This window comes from Solea solea, chromosome 15, assembly GCF_958295425.1.
Source record: "Solea solea chromosome 15, fSolSol10.1, whole genome shotgun sequence".
Lineage (NCBI taxonomy): Eukaryota > Metazoa > Chordata > Actinopteri > Pleuronectiformes > Soleidae > Solea > Solea solea.
Window position 1 is genome coordinate 8,924,157 of NC_081148.1, and position 26,354 is coordinate 8,950,510.

At 40.0% G+C, this 26,354-nt stretch overlaps 1 protein-coding gene across 1 annotated transcript; it reads left to right on the top strand.

Moving 5' to 3' along the window:
- Positions 1 to 2,066: 2,066 nt before the first annotated feature.
- Positions 2,067 to 25,002, top strand: abch1 (ATP-binding cassette, sub-family H, member 1). The gene is made up of 19 exons (XM_058652208.1): positions 2,067 to 2,230; positions 3,519 to 3,678; positions 5,431 to 5,585; positions 7,274 to 7,381; positions 8,792 to 8,885; positions 11,443 to 11,517; positions 11,754 to 11,931; positions 12,068 to 12,164; positions 12,313 to 12,481; positions 13,037 to 13,137; positions 15,819 to 15,889; positions 16,028 to 16,077; positions 16,214 to 16,270; positions 16,637 to 16,707; positions 16,980 to 17,068; positions 17,843 to 17,946; positions 20,097 to 20,256; positions 22,161 to 22,265; positions 23,230 to 25,002. The coding sequence occupies exons 1-19, from the start codon at positions 2,097 to 2,099 to the stop codon at positions 23,334 to 23,336; spliced, it is 2,085 nt and encodes a 694-aa protein (XP_058508191.1). The 5' UTR covers positions 2,067 to 2,096; the 3' UTR covers positions 23,337 to 25,002.
- Positions 25,003 to 26,354: the final 1,352 nt, after the last annotated feature.

Below are 26,354 nucleotides of genomic sequence, written 5' to 3' on the forward strand. Positions count from 1 at the left end.
TTTGTGCAAAATAAAAAAAATAAATAAAAAACGAATAAATGAAATGAAATGAAACTACAAGAAAACTTTGGCAATTAGAGTTGTGATTGAGGCCATGTGTTACATGGGTGGTGGACTGAACCTGTTTTTCCACTTTGCGATGTTTGTGTCATCTGATGTTCACATGCTCACAAGTTGTTGTCCTCAGTCAGAGGAGAGAGAGAGAGAGACACTCAGCCTGCTTCTCATCCTTTTCTCTTGTTTTTGCCTCCTTCTTTCTGTCCTCTGCGTCTCCGTGGGTGAGTGTTTGCTTAAACTGCCATTTACCCTCTGTCAAGTTGATATTTTCTGTCAGGGTTTCTTGTAGATAAGGCAACTTTATCTTCGTGGAATGGTTATCTCAGATGTGACTTTGAGTGAGTGAGTTGAAAATCAGCTCATCATCAGAAATGGTCACAGCCTCTTGGTTGCACAGGTGGTTACAACGTAGGGTGTAGGTGATGTGTGTCTTGTTGTAGATTTTGCAGATGTAGGCTACAGTGGCAAAGTTGAGACCAGCCGAATGCCTCAGATTATGCAACACGATCTTCCTAATCTCCTTTGCTAGAAAATGAGAGATGCTGGATTAAAGGCGGGAGGGCGTTAGATGGAGACTGAAGGAAACCTATGAAAGAAGTCTGTTCTTAGAGATTACTGGGCAAAAGATTGTTGTGCATGACCCAAATACTTTTGTCTACTAAAGCACAGAAAGCAGCATAAAAAGCAGCGTGTGGCAGAGATTGTTTGCATTTATCACTGAGCCAGAAGTGAGATTTATCTCTGATTTATGGGTGAAAGGGTAAACACATTTCTCTGCCCTCAGAAGAACAACAGTGGTGTGCATATTCTTTTAAATGCTTGCAGTGAAGTTTTTTTTTTTTTTTTTAAACCAATGCCACTCCTAAAGGAAGGAGCTAGAATTCCATCACAGGAATCAAAGTCACATGAATTGTTTTATTTATTATTTAAAGGTTTGCTCTCTGAATATGTGTTTGAATACACCTAATATTTAAACGTACATGTAGGTTTAAACATTGTTATTAGTAGGGCTGCATATGATGATTATTTTATTCACTAGCAATGAACCTGTCAATTATTTTCTTGATAAATCAATTAGTTGTTTCATAAAATATCAGAAAGTGGTGGGAAATGGCAATTGGTATTGATTGGTGCTTCTTGGGGCCACACAGCGGATATATATATATATATATATATATATATATATATATATATATATATATATATATATATAGAGAGAGAGAGAGAGAGAGAGAGAGAGTATATTATATTAGGTCATCATTGTTTACTTTTTGTGCTATATTTCACCACTCTCATCATTTCCAATACAAAAGGAGCAAAGACAGCTTGGGAATGTGCCTGTGAAATGCAAATGTTAAACATGTGATACCGTGATACCATAGCATTTTATAGAGGGTTGTTTAGCTGGGCTTTTGTGCATTTCAAAGTTAAATAATATGCCAGGTATGTTGTGCTGCAGTAGGATTGCAAAACAGGGAAGTAGTGGATATTTCCTTCCTGAATTCCTTGTACGCGTAAACACTCTGCTGGGTTGATTCTAGTGACTGACACTGAATCATTAAAAATACTTGATGTTAAAATGTCACAACATTTATTGGTGCATATTCTTGTTGCAGCTGATTATCCATCATCTCACCCTTCCCCTCCTATTGTGTTGGATAACCTATGTAGCCTTCAATTAGCATCAAAGCTCAAAGGATGTTTAGTTTGTCCATGGTGGGGTTTTGTAAAAAAGAGCTGACCCAGCTAGTTATACGAGTATAAAAGGTTCTCGCTAGGCTGATGGAAAACAAATATTCATACAATCAGGTGATTGTGCACTCATGAAAAAGAATATAATAATACGTTATTTGATCTTCAATTTCTGCCAAATGAAAATAATAAAATAGTGTCACCTAAAGTTTACAAACTTGACCTTTAATCGTAAACCAAATGGGCTTATTGTAGTGATCTAAGACGATATCTGTATGTGACATTACAGCACTCTGTTATTGACGTTTATCAAAGTGTCGTCTCTCTTGCACCTCAAGGCTGAGAACATGACGGCTGACGTGGAGGCTCCTCTGCCTGCCGGACAGGAGGCCTTTGCCATCAAGTGCCGAGATGTGTGCCGCTCGTATGGCAAACTGAAGGTCCTCAGCAACCTCAACCTGACCTTACCACAGGGATACATGTGAGTGGAGCATTTACTCACTCTAATGTGTCATCATGGCCGTCTGTGAAAGATAAGATCTCTGTATCGGTCGTATTTGTTGAAGATTAACACTGCCTCAATGGAGAATGTCACGATGTTTGATTTCGCAGACATGAACTGTGTTAAAAGGGGTCATTAACAGTATCCACCTGACTCTGGGCAGCACCTAAAGCCACAAACAAACTTGGACTTTTAACCTTTGTCATGCATCTGCTAAAACCTCAGTGTCCTACGAGACGGTCAGGTTTACCTCCATTACGTTTGGAAAAAATGTTCAATTCAGTCACCGCCAAAGGTCGGTGTTAAAGAGGTTAAAGCAAAGAAATGTTAAGTAGCTCATGTCAGTTTGAATCATGTAGTCCAGCTCAACGTGCCTGGGATAGTTGGAATTCCCAACGCTCACCTTTTGAGTTTCGTGTTGTCTCTCATGTCCGTCATTAATATTAATGATAATAATAACAATAATAATAATGATAAGGATGAGAAAAATTTTCAAACATTTTTCCTGACATTCAGTGTATTGCGATTACTATTCAATGTGTAAATGAACTTTTAATGTCAAGCTTCAGTTCATGGTCAGTCCAGATAGTCAATAGAGAATTACTATCAGTCAACACTATACTCTAATCTGCAAGGATGAGATCTTAGTTATCGCGTAAAATAAAAGAAAGAAAGATGAAAGATTCACTTGCAGCCTTTGTGATTTGCTAAGTGTGTTGTTTTACATGTTTTCAAATGTGTACACACAGACATGCATTCGAATCAGCTTCCCCGTGTCAGAAATGTGCTGCATGCCAAAGCTGACATAGTGTTTCACCTAGAAATGCCTGCAGTGTTACCAAGAAGTAGAATTGTTTTCTTTGATTATTTATGAAAAGTTCTACTATTTGACAGTAGTTTACACAACCTAGCAGTGTGTTCTATTAAAAGCACTCATGTCTCATCACGATGTCCCGCAGATGCTGGGTTTTTTATCTAATCAATGAATCTGTTTATCTTCTGTTGTTTATAATGATTACTGAAGGGAACGATGAAGAAAGTCCTGCTGAAGTTCTCTCACACAGTCCAGTCATTTTTATTCAGCTCAGTCAGAGCTGTGTCGGTGCATCTTTGTGACGCAGGGAGAGTTTAAAAAATCACTGTCACAACAATAATCCCTGTATTTAAATGTCAAGGCTACAAGGAAACCACTCCTGATGCAGATGCATACAATTGACCAAAGAAAGAGACTGTTCCAGTGTGAACTGAAACTGATTCTGTGTTGCAGTTATGGTCTTTTGGGCCCCAGTGGATGTGGGAAAACCACACTGCTGAAATGCATTGTGGGAACGCTGAAAATCTCTCGTGGTCACATCTCTGTGTTGGGCAAACCACCTGCGTTTCCTGGTCATGACGTGCCGGGGAAGAAAGTCGGGTACATGCCGCAGGTAAACAACGACATCATGAAATCTTGACACAAAGTTACAAATAAATGTGAGTGTTCATGTGGAATTGATAAAGAACCATGTACAAGGAACCTTGTTGCTAAACTGTCCTTGAATTAAATTACATTATAATAATATATAATATAATAATTTTCGATAGTGACTTTTTTTCAATCGTGATATCGAAAATTATCGCAATTTAATTACCAGATAATTTAAGTTTAAGTTTTACTCTCCAAGTGACAGATGAAGGAACCAGTTAATTGTGGTTTGAAACATCTTTAATGGACTGAAAACAAGACGCCCTTTCTTAGCAATTATGTCTTGTGTAACACATTGTATCGACCTTGTGTTGAGTTTGTGACCTGGGACCTTCCTAGGTGTGTGCGTGGGTATTCTGTTTTCCTCCCACAGTCCAAAAACTTGCAAATTGTAATTGTACACTCTAATTGAGTGTGAGATGGAATGGTTGTTTGTCTGTGACGGCCCTGCGATGGACCTGTGGCCTGCCCAGGATGTACCCCGCCATTCACCCTGCGTCAGCTGGGATTGGCTCCAGCGTCCCCGTGACTCTCATGTGGAGGATAAAGCGGTAGACAATGAGTGAATGGCAGCACAAGATGGTGGCCTCTGTACGGCAAAGTCCTTGTTATACACTGGATCATACATACGTATGGATGCTGATCAATTTCTGCAGACAAACCCTTCTAATTTCATGCTACAGCAGAGTCAGTAAGGCCTTGATTCTCTCAGCTACCCTCCAACTATTTTCCTCCTTCTTGCACAGTCAGTCTTGTTAAAAGCACATGACATCAGTGTGCATTTACATGTCAGGTCTGCTCTTTCAGCACCACATTTAAATGCCCTTAAGAATTTTAAGTGTGTTTTCTTGAGAAAATTCTCACCTCAACACTCGCCTTTGCAACTCATTGCAGTCATGCTGCCGCGGTGAACTTGGCTTGTTGTTTTCTCACATGGCATTGATTGATGGTATGATTTTCTTGAACGAGTGCAGCAGTTCACTTACACATAATACTGTATAATTAAAACACAGATAATATCTACCATGATAACTTCACGGTGTTTACCTTTGGTAATTGCATTTCTGCTTAGACGCCAATTAATCGATCATGAAAGGACGGGTGTCAAAGAAAACAAGTAGGATGGCAGGGTTGCAAAACTCGAAATGTGTTCATAGCCTGCTTCTCCAGCACATTTGTTTGCTGCTTGTTTAACACCTACAAAGTGTGTCACATTGTCCTATATGCAAAATAACATTTATATCCCTTAAAGTGAATGCTTTATCAGAAAGAGTGTCATCCTGGTGTTGTTACTGATACTAGCTATTGCTTTGCCACATGTGTACAGAGATGATCTGGACACTCTCACTCACTCATTGTCTACCGCTTTATCCTCCACATGAGAGTCTGTGGTTTCCTTCCACGTGTGCAAAAACATGGACAGTTTTCTAAATTGTAGGTATTAATGTTTGAGCGAATGGTTGTTTGTCTTTATTTGTTGGCCCTGCGATGGACTGGCGACCTTTCCAGGGTGTACCCCACCTTTTGCCCTATGCCGGCTGGGATTCATGCGGAGGATGGATGAGGGTCCACATAAGACAAAACAGAAAATAGAGACAAACAGCCATTCACTCTCTAGTGAAATGGCTGTTTAGTGGAAGCTAACTGTGCATCTGCGAGGTGAAGATGCATTTGCAAGTGCAACAACATTTTCACAAGTGTATTATTTCATCAGGATCTGGCGTTGTACAACGAGTTCACCATCAGCGACACTCTGTCCTTTTTTGGCCGAATCCACGGCTTGACCTCGAAGGAAACCCAGGCACGTATGGACTTCCTCATCGACTTCCTCGATCTACCTCAAAAGACCAGGCTGGTCCGAAACCTGAGGTAAAAACCACATTTTACACGTTTGTAGCGGTAAATTAGGTTTGACTTTTGTACAGAGCCTGTTTTTTTGAAATGAGGTGAATGTGTTTTTCCACATCTGTGGACTTTGACACCTAAATTACACCCAGACAAACATTCAGACATTATCTGTTCCCTCGTCAACAGACCGTAAACCCATTGCCCATAAAAGTATAACAATCAAACCCACAAGTCATCACAAAAGTAGCCAAGTTTTCATTTAGGTGATGGTTATTTTGACCTCAGTAACTTTATTGTTGCTGTTACTGTTTGACATTTTGTTAATTAATAATATGAAGTGGAACATATAGTACAGTTCATGTTGTCATTAACTTCTGTCATCATCTGTTTTAAATTGCACAGCATAACATATTTGTCAAGCTAGAAAAACGAACGCACATTAAAAATAGTATATTATTTACATCATACTTAATTTGGATGAAGTTATTTTAGGCAAACGGTCAGAAACAGAGATTGTGAAAGAGTTAATGATTTTTTATATATATTCTGCAGTTGTTGGAGGAAAAGTAAATATTATCTGTGGTTACAGCTGACGCTTCACATCACTCATGCGTCACAAAGAACTTCCTGTGCCCTTCAAACCAGTTTTACTGAGTGGGCCATATAATATTAATGTCATATGTTGTGCAACACTCTATAATGTTCCTTGGTTACAACTTCTCTGCTACAGAGGTTTCCCTGTTGACAAAAAGGAGCAATTGTGTTTTATGTTATATACATTTTGCATAATCTAATCTGGTATTTGGTGTCTTATTTGTTCACGCAGACTATATTTTTGTGAACAAATGAAGACATTTGTCATTTTGACTTACGCTTTAGTCACTAAAGCAAGTGTTTATATCTAAACTAATGCAGAGGCATAGATATTCAGGTTACTGTCACAGAGGAGAAAAAATACAAGAAGGAAGTCTTCACAAGCTCCAGGGTTAGGGTGAGGCCCCACTCAGTGCCCGGGGCCTTGGATCTCTGTGATTTGCCCACGCCCAGAACTGATTGGCCTCTGTCCATGGATCTGTTATCTCTTGTCCCCTGGTGCCCTCGTGCCTCATTATTGATTTGTCATTCTGGTTGTTGTATATGATTTGGTTTGGTATATGTATGCTTTTGCTGTCATGTTATTGTTGTTATTTCATCTTTTGTTCCCTCTTCCTTCAAGGTATTTTTTTTTTTCTGTACTCGTTGTGTCTCTCTGTCACCTGTCCCACCTGTCCCCTCACACCTCACATCTTTTAATGAAAAAACAACAAAAGGAGATTTGCAAAGCAAAAACAGTCCTGCAAGATTAGGCATCCAGTCAAACAAACTGCCTTCCTAAATCACTGGACAGGACTACACACACTCCAAATTCCTTTATCTAATTCTTTACAAACCGGGATGGATCTGCTTATTTGTTATTGTAGAAATAATGTCGGTGAAGGGTTGGGGTTAAAATGTCCTTTTCCCCTAAACATTCTTCTCTCACTTCTCATTTCCTCCTCTGTTGTCAGGCAGGTTTGTCCTACAGGTTTTGTCATTGCTACTTTCGAGTCCCACCACCTGCTCCCTGAGGGGAGAGAGCGACACGCATAGAGCGTATCACTTACACAACAAAAAGCTTCTGTGTTTACACATGTGTTTTTATTGTGTGTGTGTGTGTGTGTTGGCTTCAGCGGCGGTCAGAAGCGCAGGGTGTCTCTCGGCGCTGCTCTGCTGCAGAATCCAGAGCTGCTCATCTTGGACGAGCCCACGGTCGGTGTAGACCCTGTGCTCAGGGCTAAGTATGTACTGTAACACAAACACACAATGGTTTGGCATTCTTTGTGTGGACACTCCTAGACAAAATGCATTCCCTAGCCGCTTACCTTAACCTTATCCATCACAACTAAATGCCTAAAACCAGGTCACAGGGTCAAAATGTCCTCACAAAGATAGGTTTGCTTGGCAATTGGTCCACACAGCTTATTTAAGACATGTGCACATACACAGCTGCTCTTCACCGCATTGACCTCCATTCATTTGGACAGCCTACACAAACCATTGTATCACCACTTCCTCAGAAATGAGCTTCTTCCTCAGTAAGCCCAGTTTTAAGTCTCCATGAGGTCCTAACAAGGTCATTTAAAAGTTATAACATGTCACATGGTCGGATGCTAACAATATATTATAAGTTCACAGATGAACTGTACCACTCCATTGCTGGGATGAGCTCAAATGAGCTTACATTATCTCCAGTCTTTTAACATATAAACATATAACATAATGTACATGCACTCAAGACGTTTCCTCATCACTATACTCTTCCTCAGAAACATCACGCTCAGCGTCTTCTGTAGTTACCACTGCAGATATTGTTGTGCGGTTGTGGTGAGAAGTCCTCACACAGCAGGGAGTAGGTTGTCTCCCATGTTTAGCTACTGTATGTTGTCGTGGTGTGTCATCACTGTCAGCTCATCTAAACATCAATCATTACGGTGACAAGACCGTTCCTCTCAGCTCATTTGAACTGGAAATACATATGTGGAGTCATGAGGACTTTAAAGGTCCTGTGTGTAACATATAACAGAGGCAGAAATTCGGTTGGTTTTTATATGTACTTTAGGGAGAGGCCTTGTTTTATGTAATTTCAAAGTTATGAACTGCAGGTTTAATCTGTAATCCTTTTGTAGGCAAGCCAAAACCAAAGCTTTAAGCCAACCAGCTTTAAGTTTCTGGCCTCTTCACTAAAGCTGAAGGTTGTCGTACAACACACGACTGTACTTTCAGTCGTAAATGAAGCAGGCCACGGTTCCTCGTTTTCCATTGTAAGATGATATGAGGGTCTTTTAAACAGATGTTTATTAAGGTGTAATATAACTTCATACAGCAGATTTCCCAAGTGTCCACAGAAGGTGTTAACACAACTTGATAAATACATTAATAAACACGTATATCTGCCTACAGTAGCAGTGCAACATGGGAAACTGAAGAATCCAACGTCAACATTTGTGCATATGTTGCAGAAAAGAAAGACAGAGAGCTCTCATTGTGTAATTGCCCCAAAAGCCTCATCAGATCACACAATTGGCAGACAGACAAACTGCAGTCACTGAAGATGTAAACTTTTCCGGACATTCAGATATTTTTTTGGAAAACTCAATTAGCGCACGGGTTATTGTAAACTTGATTGGTTTCTTCTGACTTCTCTTCAGAATCTGGCAGCATCTGGTGGAGATTGTGAAGACGGGTAAAGTGTCTGTCATCATTACCACGCACTACATAGAGGAGGCCCGGCAAGCCAATGTGGTGAGATGATTGGAGCATGCATGGAGATGTGCACACATGCGCACACACACACACACACACACACACACAAAGGGAAAAATGACACATGCACTCTTGAAGACTGTCAGGAATGCAGCCCCAAAATCAATACTGCACTGCTTCCACACTAGTCCTCACAAACAATAGGGCCATTGATGTTTACTCTGTGTTGACATGTGCTGTGAAGTGAATTCATTTTTAGTCTGACAGGATCATCAATATCAATATCAACATTTTTCACTTTTTTTTGGTTACAAATTCATGTTTTTTGGTTCTGTAGCTTTTTAAATATATTTTATAGTTGCTTCTTTATTGTCAAATAGTGATCAGTCACACTCTCATCATTCAGCTAATGTGTATTAATCCCCCGATGAAAATAGATACATATTTTAGTCTTTCTTGAATAACTTCACTGTCCAGTTATTTTGGGAAATGACTCCATCGTAAAAAATTAAACATTAAATAAGTCATCTATAAAAAGTATGTGTGGCTTATTTTACTGTTTTATTTAGGGATTTGCATTCTTTTGTAGTGGCTCGTCAGAGTGTTGACAGACTGACATTGATGGCGTCGGTTTTGCCATTTATTTTAACACTGAGACATGAGAAGAATGATGAGTAGAACAATGCTCGCCTTGTCCTTTATGTGCAGTCTGTGTAACATAGTCTGTAGGTGGCATTGATACTTTGTTTATTCTGCAGACACATTGTAGTGAAAGCAGTGTAAATTTGACACTTTAATACAGTAAAGACGTTTATTGGCATCATCTGACCATGATCCAATGTGCTGCACGGCCACTACGGATACTGGACCTTTGCTGCTTGTTAGTGAAATATGAGCTCAAAACATTTGCATGGTTTTACATTCAAATACAGTGTAAGGATAAACACAATGGGAAGAAAGAAGTAAGACATGTACTGGTGACTCAAAATTTAAGTCACCAGAGAGACATTTTCAGATACTGGTCAAAGAATTCAGCCAAAAATACCAGCATGGATTCATGTTAATGGTCAAACTAATGTTTGGCTCAGCATAAATCCAGCCATGCTAGGAGTTTATTCATTGTTTCACCACCAATCGTCTTTGTGTATAAAGCCAAGTGCTTTGTGGTTGTTTCATTTGGTTAATTTGGTTAAAAGAGTTATAGTGTATAGTAAAATTTACCAACATTAACTGGTGAAGTTGCATGTTGCAGTTGAATATCCCTCAATTTATTTATATAGTTCACTTGTTTATCCAGCCCCTGATATAAATAATATAAACATATCTTTAACTTCTGCTAAATGAAAAATTCTTTCACCTACATTTTACACATGTGATCTTTCAGGCCTTTCAGGCAACGCAAATAAATGGCACAGAATTATGAACTGCTGAGAAGACTTAATAGTAGAACACTCAGCTGAAGTTGTTTTCATGAGGTATGTATTGTACAACAGTTAGGCCGGTAAATAGTGGGGACTGTGAGACAGCATAATTCAAGCTTATTCTCAAACTGCACAAGAAAAAACCCTATAATTCATCCGTCAGCTGTCATTTTGGCCCCTCACTGATGCAGCTACGTTTAAACATGAAGCCTGTAATTCTCCACTAAAACCAGTTTTAGGGTTTATGGTGCTCGGCGATGTCTCTGTTCAGGGTTAAATGATAGGTGGACTCACGCAGACTGAGGGTGATGAGGTGATTTCCCCCTCATTTGTTTATGTCTTTGTGATTGTTACAATGAAACAATGTCGGATGAAGAGCGATGCACAGCAGAGGAATGAGTTTTACTAGGTCATGCGTTTGCGGCGGTTCCGTCAACTCTGCCTGGAACATTACTTTGATCACAGCGCAGCTGAAAACTCTGACCCACTAAAGAGATAGATGGGATGAGTTTTCTGTTTTTTTTTACAGTTACTCCACTCTTCTGTGACTGGCTGTTCCTGATGTCACATACTTTCCCACCATTTACTTATATTTGTTGTTTTGATTATCATCATCATAATCATATCATAAACTGTTTATTATATAACATTTTCAGTTCTGATGGTTGGATAAATTTCCACAAAAACAGAGAGACACAAAAACAAAGGCTGTTTAATTTAGGTGTTCTGGAAAGAAATCAGACTCTTGTTTGTAATATTTCAGCTCTACTGTATCAATAATACAAAAATGTTCCTTTATTTTTGATTATTATTTGGACTATTACTACTACAGTTTCAAAGATTTAGTTAGGGTGTTGATGTGGTAGTCTTATGGCTGCAACTAATGATTAATCTTTCGGTTATTTTTTGGTCCATAAATTATAAGAAAATGTTGAAAAATGGTGATCACTGTTTCTCAAACCTGGAAACGATGATGTTCTCAAATGTCTTGGTTTGCCCGCAAACCAAAACTATTCAGTTTTAGTGATTTCTTTGTTATATGCAGCAAAAACCCTCAGCCTTTTCTGCATGAAACTCTTCTTGGTGTTATTGAGTATGGTGTAGATTTATGTGCAGGAACAAATTAACAAAAAACAACATTCTATTTTCTGCTTTTGTTTTTTTTTATTCTTCAGGTCGGCCTCATGCGGAACGGCCACTTGCTGGCTGAAGGACCTCCAGATGAAGTCATGAAGATGCACAGTGCTACAGTGAGTAGTGCAGGGAGGAGCCACAAAGACATGACCGTTGATTTAAATGATTTGTTGAAAACAAAAACAACATAGTTGTATTTTCCTTTTACAAATCGTGTGCTGCAGGGAGGAGTTTATTCTTCCTAACATTTGTCAAAAGTCAATCAAGAGACAGTGTTTGTCTCATCACTTTAAAACTAAAACAACACCAGTATACAGACACTCTGGTTCACCTGCATTATCTTCCCCTGCAGACCCTGGAGCACGCCTTCCTTCAGCTGTGTGAGAACTTGGATCAGGTCAGCTCGAAACGAGACTCCAGTTCACAGGAAGCGTTAGAGAAAAGCCAGTCATTCGAGAGCGGGCGCGACGAGAGTCGACCCATTCTCGCGATTGGACCGGGAGCCGCGGAGGAAGTTCCGAAATATTCAGGTACAGATTTGAAAACATGCATCTGGATTATTCTTATCTGTTATATTTCAAGTTTAAAATGGAAACATTATCTGAAATCGTTACTGCATGGTTTAGTGTGTATATCATGCCACAAAGTCTTTTTGTGACTGAACAGCTGACTGGAAGGTGAGAGCCAAACACGTGATGCCAAAGTGGAGGAACATCGCTGCCCTGATGATCAAAACGCTGGTGCGGATGAAGAGGATGCCGGGGTTTGTCCTTTTTTAATAACATTGTATTATTACTTGAGAGTATATGTAACATATACATCTATATCTTTATATAGATATATAGATATATACATACATATATATATTTGAGAGTTTTTTTAAACTGTTAATCTCTCCTCAACGTTTGCAGCTCACTGTGTTTCCAGTTCCTGCTGCCCGTCATCCAGGTCTCTCTGATCTGTTTGTGTGTCGGAGGAGATCCAAAGGGGATCCAGGTCGCAGTCGTGAACAACGAGACCTCTTCCTCATCTTACAGCCAAAGCCTGCTCTCCTTCCTGGACAACTCCAGTGTGGAACAGGTAGTCATTCAAACTGGGGGGGGGGGGAGGTCGGGGATACTGACATGGGTAGGCATCAGGCAGCTTGTATTTACATTTATATTTACTGACCACAGCTAAAGAGGTTTCTGTCGTTAAAGTCGTTTCTGTATTGTTTTTGCTATAAGTCACTGGTTTCAGTCTAATAAAGGAAGTAGCTGTTGTTCTCGCAGCTGTTTCACATAAGAAAAATTGAAGGGTTTTCTCTGTTCAGTATTAAAGATTTTGGTGGAATGCTTGTAGGCAAAGTGTCCAACTCTTAGCATCTCTATAGAAAATGAAAAATATCAGAAGTGACCTAGCTTTCCTGTCCATTGCTGCTGTTAACATCTCCTGCCCTTTACCTAATAAACACATTCAGTGGTGGGATACTGACAATATACTGTCAGTTACGTCTGGCTGTTGGAATAAAGAGCGATTTAACATTTCAGTGACAGCTGCTTGAACCACTATCACAATCACAATGTCATAACTATTGCAACACAATCTATTGTATAATACCTACAGTGTATCATGAGTGTTGCTTTTTATCCACAGGTGCCCTTGTCTCATTCCGAGGCCTTTGATGGGATCTATAACGGAGAGTACTGGGGCATCATTGGCTTTGGCAAGAACTTTACCAGCTACCTGACAAAAAGGTGAGAGGAACCACATCGTATAAGAGGTGATGAACTGTTTACCCTCTTTAGAAGTAATCATACTGTATATGCAGTGTTACTGTGTGTTAATATTCAAAATCCCGCACAATAGATCCTGAAACTTTAATGTACAAAACAAGGTTTCAAATGAAAGGCTCTGCAAGAAACTGGGCTTTTATGGCTTTTGTGAAATAGTTAATTGAAGTACAAATCGATGCAGATGCTGATTCCATTTTTGCTTAGATTTTTTTTTTTTACGCCCACATTGGCAAATAAGAGGCAGCGACTAACAGAGACCCTGGCTCTGTTATCTTGGAGCTCACATGAAGAATTCCAGTCACTACAAATCCACTTACAGACTAAAGCTTTTGTGTTTGTGACAAACATATGGTGCTGGTCAACATGGTATTTAATGTCATTATTATTATTATTATACATTATCGTTTATGTTTTCAACACAGTCTGTAATAAATCCAGGCTAATGAACCTAAATACTGCAGCAGCACAGAGAGAAAGCGAGAGAGTCATATTCAAATGTGAAGCTTATGCTTGTCACATGAAGTGTGATTTCAGATGACACAAATCCACTCCCAGACGGAAGCATTGTGTTTACACAGTAAACTAAATTGTCTAAATGTTAGTCAGCCTGAAGTAGAACACGTGAGTCGTGTGTTGCTTCTGAGGGATTAAAGAAGTCATCACAAGTAGTCGGGCCAAGCAGTATAGATATGTGTGGGTCTAACTGTACTCAGTCTGCTGTCATTATGTAATGATACAGTAATACTGCAATGATTACAGTGAATTGTAAATGTGAATAAATCACCAATGTTGCAAACACAATGCAAACTAGAGACAGCACTGTAAAGAGACGAGGAAGTATAATCACAGAGTTAAGAAGAAAGGAGAAATGCCACATTTTCAGCCTGGATGTAATACACTCTTTACATGTCATTAGCTATAGTTTATATAGTTCACTTGTTTGAACACAATTTGACCTTTTCACTAACTCTCTTTGACTCAAACAGCTGTATTCGGCTTTGTACTCGCTTCCTCATTTGACTTCCCTCTGATAATATCTCTTTACCACAGCATGGACTTATTGTTAGGATTTGTTAATTACCGAGGACGGCTTGTGTGCGTCAAAAGCGTCTCCACAGTGCTCCGGCGGAGAGCCGGTGTGACACATGCACAGCATTCCAGCTGCAGACACACAGACAAACACGATAAGCACACTGTCGTTTACAGAGCATTTCCTACGAGCGATCAAGGAAAACTAAGTCTTTATTTTAAGGTTTCTGAGTGGAGCTTACTTCATTCACACACGTCTGCTACAGTTCAAACCACACCAAGTAAATAACACCTCAGAGTTGCAATCATGTGAGGATGAGTCAGTCTTGGAGGTTAAAGAGCATGATTTGTTGGCTCAGGTGTGTGTACGTGCGTGCGTGCCTGTGCGTGTGCCATATTTTGGTAGACAGTCTGGTCCTTCCTGTCCCAGACACACCTGGGCGGGTCTCAGGTGTGGGCAGGTCTCTTTTTTTGTTATTGTATCAGGAGCTGCTCATGTGACAGATCTGCCTGAGGAAAAAAGAAACTTAACAACAACAACAAGGTGTCTGATCCTCTTAACTCCTTGCCATGTGAAACTAATTTGTCAAATTACAGTCACAATTTATAGAACAGAATGATTGGTCTTTATGTGGCAGACACTTTTGGCAGGTCACCTTAGGAAAAACACAGGTGTAAATAATGATATAATTGATGGTTAATATCATTGAGCTTAAGTTTCGATCAGTCAGACAAATAAAGCGTCTTTGAGTGTCAAGAGAAGCGCTATAAAAATGTGATGTATTATTATTATTATTTTTTCTAAGGAAGAGCACAGGAAGTGGTCGAAACATGTCAAGGTAATCAAACATAAGCTCACTGCTGTTACCAAGGAGACGGTATGAAGCTTTTTGGCTCAGTTTCATGGTTTATACTGGCCTGACTTACAGGAATGGAACAGAGCCATTTTTAATCGTATCAATAACACCTGTGCTTTTGCTGCTGGATGAAAAAAAAAAAAAAAAAAAGACAGGTTGTGATTGTGATTTGATATTCACTTTGTGATTTGATATTTGATATTCACCGATATTCAAACAAATGATGCAACACCGTTCAAACATAAACAACTCAAACTATATTTTACTACAACGTAAAGAGGAGCATGTTTCGTTTGTTTACATTTACTTTTAAAGAGAAAACAGAACAGTTGAACAATAAAAAAATAAATGACAGCCTTTATGATCAGACCAAATCTTCGCTGAACAAGCCAACACAACATACGCTATAAGAATCTCTCTTTTTAGCACCTATACGTTTTGCACGGGAAAAGCACAGGTGTTACTCGTCACACTAACGACGGCTCTGTTGAGTTCACGTACAGGTCAGGGCAGTGTGACGGTGAACCTGCATGCACCCTGACACAGAGGAAGCTAAGTGGGACTCAGTCGTCATTAACTTGATTACGTACACCTGTGATCGTCCTGCTGTGACTTAAACGGTTGCCGTGCAGATCACCCATTCCTCTCGTAGTTTTCTCATTTAAAGGTGATTGCCGTTTAACGTTAAGTGGATTCGATTTTTTAAAAACTGGGGCGAGGCTTTTTCAGATCATGACCGTGTCACTGACTCTACAGGATGCTCCAGCGGCAGGTTTCCAAAGAAGTGGTGGATGGAGGATCAGTGCACGTCTGGCTGGACCACACTAGTAAGATACAGACAAATCCACTGGGAAATATTTGGATAAAGCAAAGAAAAGTGCCACATCATTTACACTTTACTCACATTATATCTCTGTATCTGAGAAGCTGAAGTTTGTGATTTTTATTTTTTTATTTTTTTCTAGATCGACAAATTTCCATAATGCTGCAAAAGAAGCTTCATGATGCTTTTCAGGTATAATATGTTTCCTCCTGGAGTCACAGTATGTAATATTTGGACAAATGCTTAATTAATATACACTTTTAACAAGTGTTTTTTAGTTTTTTTATGTGTAATATAAATGCATTTTCTGACTGTCCTCTGTCTTCAGGCCTTTGTGGAGAATAAGTTGGGCAGTATGTCATACCTGGCCTCCCTGCCAATAAAGGTAAGTTAAGAGCTAATGGAATTATAACAAATGCACACACATTTGTAATCTCAAAAAAAAAAACCTTAATGTCATGTAAATCAATAAAAACTCTATTTGTATTAAAACAATGTGAGTAAAACTGAAGAATTAAAAAAAAGAAGTTGAATAAATGTGTAATGCTGGAATCACAGGCCTTTAAATGATGTAAGATACCCAAGTGTAAGGCTAAAATGGGAATAAATAGACAAATAAATGCATAGAAATTCAATCAAAAGCCAGATTAAAAAATAGAGTGTTGTGGAAAAACATCTACACTGTGTACACAACAATAAAAGTTCTACAAATGCAATTAAAACTAAACATTCTCTTGCTGTTGTCGTGTAGTTTGAGGAGCCCATCTATGGCAGCCAGAACACAGACTTCACTCGGTTTGTGACTCCTGGAGCTGTTCTCAGGTCAGTATCATGTCGGATTATGTGAAACAGCTCTTCATTCACTCACAACACCTGTGTTTTTGAAAGTATGGTTTGTTTTGTTGCACTTCAAGTGAAGGCATAAATATGTAATGATCAGGTGTCGTCTTCTATAACTACCTCCTTTTGTATTCCTTATTCCTTCCACCTCACTGTATAATAACTTAGAATAAGCAAGTATCCTTTCTCACGTTTTTTTTTTTATTATTTTTTGAACCTGAGTGTCAAAACATCTCTGAACTGTGTCCCTCCAGTATCACCTTCTACCTGGCTGTGGGTCTGACCGCTCTCTCCTTTGTCTTGGAGAGAAAGGAGGGGCTTTTGGACAGATGCTGGGTTGCAGGTGAGTGGTTCAACTCCAAGCCCAAGGACATGCAGATTGGAGTTAGGTAAATTGTGTGAGTGTGTGAGCGCTTGTTTGTTTCTTTATGTTTGCTGTGGCAGACTTGTCCAGGTCGTGCTCTGAATCTTGCCTAGGGAGAATAAATTAGTGTGGATCATGGATGGATGATTTCTTATTAGTGCAGCACAATAAAGCGTATTGATTTTGGTTTTCTTATTCTAAATGCAAATGCGCCACTCATCCCTAGGCATCCTAAGACACTAGGACACTAAATTAATACAATAAAAGGGCACTAAATGAGGATTATTAACTACTCTTGTGCCAATCTGTACAGAAAACAAGGCACTACATAGAAGAATGATCTTTACATCCAAAGTTAAAACAGAATATTCTGCATTTTTGTCTTTGTTTTTGAAAGTAATTTATTGTAATATTTCTAAAGGCGACAGCGAAGCCTTGTTGACAGACACTGAATCCAACCCAGTCAATAAATAATTGAAGTGTAATCAGAGCTATAACCAGCAGAGGGAGTAACATGATAGCAACTGAAATGGACTGTGTTCACTAAGGAGACAGACAGCGGTTGTGGTATTAATCATGTTTATAGCTTTTTAAAAGGATTATGAACTCAATAGGCATTTATAAAGTATACTTTTGTGACACATACTAATGTGTTTAAATGTCTGAAAACCATTTAGAATAAGTTCTTTTTTATCAAATCCAAATTAAAACTCAGTGTGAATCTAAATTTCTGTGTCGTGTCTCCTGTACCAGGCGTGAGCTCTTTGGAGACGATGCTGGCTCACCTCTTCTCACAGTTGTTCGTCATCAGCGTCCAGATCATCATGCTGCTCCTCTTCATCCTGCTCGTCTTCAAGGTTCGTGCTCCTGACAGCGAGCAGTAAAACTCGCAGCTGCACAGACAAACACAAACACGCTCTTCGGACGAGATGTGTCTTTATTGACTGGACACTCGGCCTTTGCAGCAACAAACGGAAGATCAGGGCAGAATGTAACGGGAGAATAGCAGTTAAAAATAATAGGAAAATAAATAGGTATCTAATGAAATACTGTTGGCCTTTTTGTAAGGCCACAACAGGCAAAATGATGTGAAAATAAAACATCGTTATCTGAATATTTTCCGAGCGAGAGGGGGCCTCTAAAAGGTCACTGCATTCCTAATATGATTTGGTTTATAGGGCGTTTGAGGTAAATGGTAGCAGGTTAATATTTGGCATAAGCAGCAGGTTTGTCACTGTGCTCATTTGCATTTTTATCGTGTCATTAAAAAAGTGACTTCACCTACAGTACATTAGAGAGGTTTTTCATGATGTTATATTTCAGTATACTTGTACTAAAATGCACATGTGACTTCATACATGAAATATGGTGTAAATCTTATATTATGCGCGTTGAAGGGCAGCAGGGTCATGGATTCCATCGCCCCCACCCTGTTCTTCCACTGTATGAAATCAATACAGGGAGGAATAGATCAATCAGACAAAGACAGGATAGACATCATTTCTGTGAGTGTGTTCAGCTCTCCGTGTCCATGCAGGCACACGCTGCTATGGGCGTGTGCACTCATCAGTGTCTGAAATTGTGCATGTGTGTGTCAGTGGGTCCGTGTGTGCGTGTTAATTAAGGTGCCGGAGTCTAAAGAGACCACCACTCCATAAATCACTTCCTGCCTTGGTTGTATCCAGGAATCACTGCTGGATCGCCACGACAACAACCTTGATTGCTGTGGCAACCGAGTGGTCATGTGGCCTCTCGGTGTGAGTCTATTTTTGCACGTTGTCAGGGGGACGAGTAGTGTCTTAACACACTGCATTTGTACATTCTCTTACTCACACACACACACACACACACACACACACACACACACACACACACACATTTTCTTTTCCAGCTCAGGAAGTTTTGATTGAACATTTCTCGTTGCATTTCTTGTCTCAATGTCTTTTTTTTTGTCTCGTGTCCTCGAAAAGAGACGAGCACCTGGTTTTCATTTCACTTCTGTAACACTGAATATAACAGGATGGACAGTTTAAAAATAGATCAAACTCAGTCTATAAGAAACAAAGATACTCTTTTCTTGTTCCACACAGTTCTCTTTCTTCTCAAAACCTGGCACCTGCATTACCCACAATGCAACACAGTTTCTAACACTTGGCCTGTGATTCAAGTGCTATAATTCTTGTAGCAGCAAATGTGTCCTTGTGCTGTTAATCTCCTGCAGGCTTTATAAGGTGTTTTAGCTACAGTTGTTTGCTCACTTCTTTCTTGAATCCACAACCCAAGACCTTTTTTGTTTTTAATTTCTTTCATTTATGGTCTACATTTGTACCAGAGTGGACAAATGTGACATCACTTGAGGGGCTCTATCATATTTTGAGACAGCTGCCTCTAAACCACAGGTTGTATGTAAAAATGTATGTTTTTTTCTTCCTGTTGCAAAATGAAATCCCCTTTTGTAGCTTTGCTATTTGCAATGTAATTTGTGCCATGACAATTTTTGTGAATGGAAATTCACAGACATTACCATTTGGATGATAATCTGTCAATCACACTGATGTCCACTCATATGTAGCATGCTTTATTGTGTGTTTTCCCCTAAATGGGAACGTTATTTACAACACTGATATTATCAATGAAGTTAGAATCAGGCTAGTTTTCCTATACACTTCCATTCAAAGAGGGTCGCCCTCTGGTGGCTAACTGCTATCTCTGTACTTCTTGGGCTTCACTTTTAAAACTGGAAAACTATTGCAGCTCTGAACTTTGCTGTGTCGTTAGCTACAACTGCAAACACACATTGTAGTAAGTATTTGAAAATGTTGCATTTGATATTGTTTTATTTGTAGAAATGTTCATGACAAAAAAAGTGCTTTTGGTCGGACTAACTCTCATCACCCCCTCTCTCTCACCCACGTTTTTCCCCAGCTTTACACGTGAAAATACCCATGACAATTCTGATTTTATTATGTTTTCTCAATCCTCTCTCCCTCTCTCTCTCTGTGTACAGATGCCTAATGAAGGCTCATTGGTGCTGGTGATAATTCTGATCGTGCTGCAAGGCATCACCGGCATTTCGTTCGGCCTCGTCATCTCTGCTGCAATTGATGACGAGCAGAGCGCCAACCAGACCGCGCTGGGCATCTTCTACCCGAACCTCATCATGAGCGGTAGGCCTCTGCCACTGTTTACACACACAAACACACACACGCACACAGTGTGATGCAATCTGTGTGAGTGTTGTAAAGTCCTGTAGGTGTCTGATTACTGGACCATTATTTAACCAGAAAAGCTGATTACAAGCTCTTTGATGTTGGAAACAGGGCATAAGCCCGTGTGAAGGTGGTGTGGATGAATTTCTGTCTGTTTGGTCTGGATTGGTTTACACCACCAGAACTTCAAAGGCTGTTTAAGGACTAGTGGGTATAATCCTCTTGGAACATTTAAGCTAAATCAAGAGAATTGCAGAAGTGTATCCTAAAATGTAGATTGTAGTTGGAGGAAAAACTACGGGATGGCTTTGCGGGATGGCTCAGGTTGTGACCTGATGTGACCTGCTTGCACTGGTACAGTTTGCAGCAGAGTGTGAGGCGGCGGATGAGGATCAGCACCTCTAAGTCTGAAGCCATGGTTGGTTGACACCATTCCGGGTCAAAGAGGAGTTCAAGTATCTTGAGGTCTTGTTCAGGGGTGAGGGAAGAATGGAGTGGGAGATTGGCAGACAGATTGGTGGAGCGTCTACAGTAATGTGGGCGTTGAACTGGTCCATTGTGGTGAAGAGGGAGCAGAGCCAGAAGCCTAAGCTCTCAATACCGTTCAATCTACCCTCACCTATGGTCACGAGCTGTGGTTAGTGACCAAAAGGACAAGATCCCAGATAAAGGCGGTGGAAATGAGTTTTCTCTGTGAGGTCAGCCTTAGACATCCAAGAGAGACTCAGTCGCTGCTCCTCCGCATCCAGAGGAATCAGTTGAGGTGGTTTGGGCATCTGCTGAGGATGTCTCCTGGCATGTCCCTCTGGTAAGAGGCCCCAGGCAGACCCAGAACACTCTGGGTCTCTCAGCTGACCTGGAAGCATCTCTCGGTACTCTCAGAGAAACTGGTGGAAGTAGCTGGGGAGAGGAGTGTCTGGGCTTCTCTGCTGAAGCTGCTGCCCCCGCGACCCAGATCGGGATAAGCGGGAGAAGACAATAAGATTTATTTATTCAGGAGTTGAGCATATTAGATTTTTATTGCAAAGGAATAACGTCACAAGTATAAATAAAGAAAATAAAAATTCTATGGTGAAACACACATTATATATCAGCAACATGAGAGAAGACTAAGACTTATTAAAAGCAAGATTAAGGAAGGTAAGACTTTGGAAATATCAATAGTGAGACAAAACACCATTCTAGGTGGTGGAAGCTTGGTCTCCAGTTTTTTTAAGCTTGAGAACCGATTTTTCTCAGTTTCTGCTCTTAAGACACTATCTCACATACAGTGAGGGTTTTGTGATAAATCCAGGGTTATCATATGATGATTATCCTTATTACTTTCTACTTGCTTGTATTCCTCACACAAAAGAGTCACACAAAACAACCCAAAACAAATCCTTTGAAAATCCATCAAATCAAAAGTATTAAACAAAACAAACATTTTTGTTTGTTTGTTGTTGTCGCTTTGACCTGTTTCAAACAAGAAAAGCTCTCTTTACTTTCCACTTTGCATTTGTTTGTGGAAACAAGCGGCAATTTGTAATCCCTATGAAGTTTGTTTTGTCATCACTTTGCATTTTACAATGTACAAAACAAACTAAAATAGTTGTTGTTTACAATGATGAGAAGAAAGAAAGAAAACTTCCTGGTAACAAGGCAAACGCAATCTGCTGTTGTAGATCGAATAACGTGACTGGATTCTCTTAATGATCTGTGTAATGGGATTGTTTTCACAAGTAATGACTCTAGGAAGTGTCAAATTTGAACTTTTGAAACCTCATTTCCTGCTCACTGAAAAAAAAAAAAAAACCTTTTTTTATCGAGCAGATGCAAATATAAATGTCCTCATGCAGTGTCTTCTCTGTCCTGCACTGCAGGTATCATCTGGCCTGTGGAGTGTATCCCGTATCCTCTCCGCTACATCAGCCTGGCTCTTCCTCAGACTTATGCCTCTGAGGCCCTTCGCTGTATAATGTACAGAGGTAATGTACACACACACACACGTTACACAACTCACTGTTGTTTCATAACATTACAATCAGCTTGAGCAAGTACCTGGCACGTGTTCTTGTCACATTGTCGCGTATACGTAACAGCAACGCTCGTCTAAATCATTAATCAGCGCTGGATCCCGTGTAACTTCACTTCCTCAGATATAAGGTGTAGTGGTTTTGGTTCCATCTCCCCAATCTTGTCTCTCCCTCTCTGGATTTCATCATCCTCAAACTGACGACAGCCTGAGCTCCCTCCATGTTACATGATACGTGCCAAGCACAGGAAGTCAGTGACTCTGTTTCCTGCTTGAAAACCTTATCATGGAGGTTCAGTGGTACATGAGACCCAGGCTTCTGTCGGCAGCAGCAGGATTCAATTTAGGGAATGCCTTTAAAAAAAAAACCCTGCTGCATTCACTGATTAGATTTCCTCGCACTTCATTGTCCCAAGCCACAATTTACGTCCATGTTTAAGTCCATGCATACAGTCAATAGGCTTCCAGATTTTTCCAGATTTTTAAAAATATTACTTTTAGTTAAGTATTTTTTTTTTGGAAGTCATGTACTTCACTAAATTTTAAATCAAAAAGTAAAAATGCTGCCCTGAATTTAAAAAGAAAATTCACGCACGGGAAACTTTGTCAGTGAATCATGAGGACAGATGAAAGATGAGTGCAGCTGAATGGTGAGGAAAGGTGAAAGGTGAGGACAGGTGAATGATGATGAAGACAGGTGACTGATGATGAGGACAGGTAAGTGATGAGAACAGGTGAAAGGTAAGGACAGGTGAACGGTGAGGATAGGTGAACGGTGAGGATAGGTGAACGGTGAGTACAGGTGAACGATGAGGACAGGTGAAATGTGAGAACAGGTGAATGGTAAGGACAGGTGAATGAGTTATGACTATGTAAATTCACAAACTGTGCATGTAATCACGTAAATGTGCCAACAGGTTGGGGTCTGTCTCGGATGATGGTGTGGCGAGGCTTCGCTGTCACCCTCGGATGGAACACTTTCTTCCTCATCCTGGCCACCGTCATCTTAAAGCTGAGGACATGATAGCTTCACACCAAGGAACATCCTTTATGTGCGTGGACAGAGGCGTCAGCTGACGCTCAGGAGACACGGACCGGACACACACACACACACACACACACACACACACACACACACACACACACACACACACACACACACACACACACACACACACACACACACACACACACACACACACACACACACACACACACACACACACACTCACTCACTCACTCACACTCACCCGGGCCTCCTGTCTGTGGATGCACCGAGGCAGCAGAGAGCAGGAGGAGGGGATCCAGATTATCTGTCTCGCACGCAAACACACACATGGTCCTCAGTCAGTTGCCTGATCCTGCAACAGTTGCTTTGGCCTGTTCAAGTGTGGGTGAAATTTCAAATCAAGCTATACAGTATAAGTTAAAGTAAAAGTACACACTATGCACATGCCCAACGTCAGAGGCACATGCCTCAACCGCAAATGTTTCACAAGGACCGTGTCTAATCTTATAGTTTATTGTGCTTCTGCAGCTTGTTGAAACTTTTCACCTCCAGAATGGTCCTTGCACCAACTCAGGGTCCTGTTTTTGTGTCTGTTTGCCATAAATCTTACACGTTATATAACATGAGGTGAGGCCTAAAGCAGTCAATGGTCAAGAAACACAGAGGAAATGTTTAATATATTATAGGTATTATAGTTGGGTTTTTTAATTGCTTATCAGACAGTTAAATTACATAGAGAAAAGTATGTTAATGTCATGTGTAAAGGCCAGAAAAGTCGTAGCACAAGAAAATATGAAGTCTTATTTTTGTGGTTGCTCCACAAGCAGAAGAGTAGATTGCTGTTGTTGCAATATTATTATATTGAGGGAACCCAGAATTGGCTATAAAAAGCTAGTATCTTTGCATCGTCCAGGAAATTCTCAGCCGTTCATGGCTTCCCACAACAACGATATCTCCTCTAGTGTCTCGCTTGTTGTATCTGTGCTCAGTTTTGTGTTCTTATCTGCAGGAAGTGGTAACCATCTCGTCTCAGTGTTACCAGGTGCTAAAAAAAAACAAAAAAAAAAACTGTGGACATCGTTGTTGCTAGCTCAAGTTGATTGCTTTTGTCTTTAGCTTGTTTTGTGCCTACATTTGCTGTGGGAGTGAAGAGGAGGGGGTGGATGTTGGTGGAGGGAAAGTATTAGTATTGCAAAAATATTCAGTATATGTATATTATTTTTGGATTATCCTCTACTTTGCGGGACAGAGTGGAGGCAGCTGAATTGATTTTTACCCCCCCCTCACAATGTGCCATGTTTTTTTTTAAATGTCGTCATCCATGCAAATGTATTTGTTTATATTGTTTTGTTTGGTTTTACACACAAGTGTTTGACGTTGCTCATTTATTTTTCTGAATGTTGAATGAATCTTCTACCAACTGTATATACAAAGCACACAGACGAAGCTGTGATTGGATACATGTCATCATGGAGATGTGCCTTTGTGATGTTGTGCTGTCTTCAGTGCGGGGAAAGGGAAGACAAATCCATACTAAACAGAGAAATGAGAAATAAATATTAAATCTAGGCTACCGTGTAGTAAGGGATTGTAGTTTAGAGCTTGTGAGAAGAAAGAATTGACAGTTATTGATCTTCCTTTTTGTCAGACCAATAATTACCAATGAAAAATTAGGCATTTAAATTAAAGGCGACATAGAATGCTTGTATCACACATATATGTTAGTTATGGAGGTCTACTTACATATATTAACTTGTTTTCATGATTAAAATCCTCCTAATCGCTGCAAACGAGCCGATCAAAATATCTCCTCGCTGACGCTCTCGTCAGCCGCGCTGTTTCAGACCAAACAGTTGCTGTGATTGGCCAGCCAACGAGAGCTTTCCTACTGTCCTGTGATTGGCCAGGTACCTGGAAGTGACGTAATAGATAGGCCAGCGCTCAGATACACAGCTCCCCCTCTGGCACGGTGGATGCTCTGCATCTCAGCAGCTACAACGAGACTAGTTCTTCTTCTTCTTCTGCGGTTGAATGTACGCAACCGGATGTGCCCGGACTAGTGCCCGCACCGGCAGGCGCTACGGTGGTGAGGATTTCTGATGACGACATCAAATTAAGGAAGTGTCGATCCGCTTCGCAGAGCCCAGGAAAACAATACAACACTATTTTCTCAGCAGTGGCTGAACAGTTTGTTCTGAAACTTTAGGGTTTCATAAACGAGGTAATGACGCAGATACACACAAAAGCGCAGCGTTAATTGGAGCTTCCGGTCTATGTCACCTTTAATGTTTTAGGAAAAACCCTTTTAAAACACTTGTCCGGTCTTAAAATTGTGGGTCAAAATGGTGTAAAAGGTAATTTTTATTTGCTTTTTAAAAAAAATTGTACATACAAAACATGGTAAATTGATCATAAGAGACTGATTTTTGTTAATAAATAATTGATTATTATTTGAGACCTTTTCTAAAGTGACATGACCACATTCAGTAAATAAGCTAAAAGAAAATCCACATTAGAAGATAAAGCACACTCTGTGTGCTAAATATAAAGATTAAAGAGGATAGAAAAATTGTTAATATGAGGAAACGGCTCATCTGAGTTTTCCAAAAGATAACAAAATCTGTTATCTGTAATCCAGCACCTCTTCTCATCACTTGCATAATCCTGTTATAAATGAATGAAATATAAACTATGTCTATAACTCAGAACCTTTTACAGCTTAACAACAAATCTACCAGCACGGCTTGTGTTTAGATGTGAATGCTCTCCCTCTCTCTCTCTCTCTCTCTCTCTCTCGTAGCCATGATGTTATGTGATGCAGTGTGATGCAGTGTTGCTTAATGGATCATTTGCATGTCCATAAATGATGGATCTGATAATGGAGTATAAAACGTTATGATAGGTTTACATTATGATGGTACATATGGTATGATGTTAGATGTTGAATCTCTTGCTCTGTAAATCTGCTGTTGTTGCTCTGCTGCTCATTTCAGAGGCAGCTTCCTGTCATGATCACGCGTGACACCATCATGC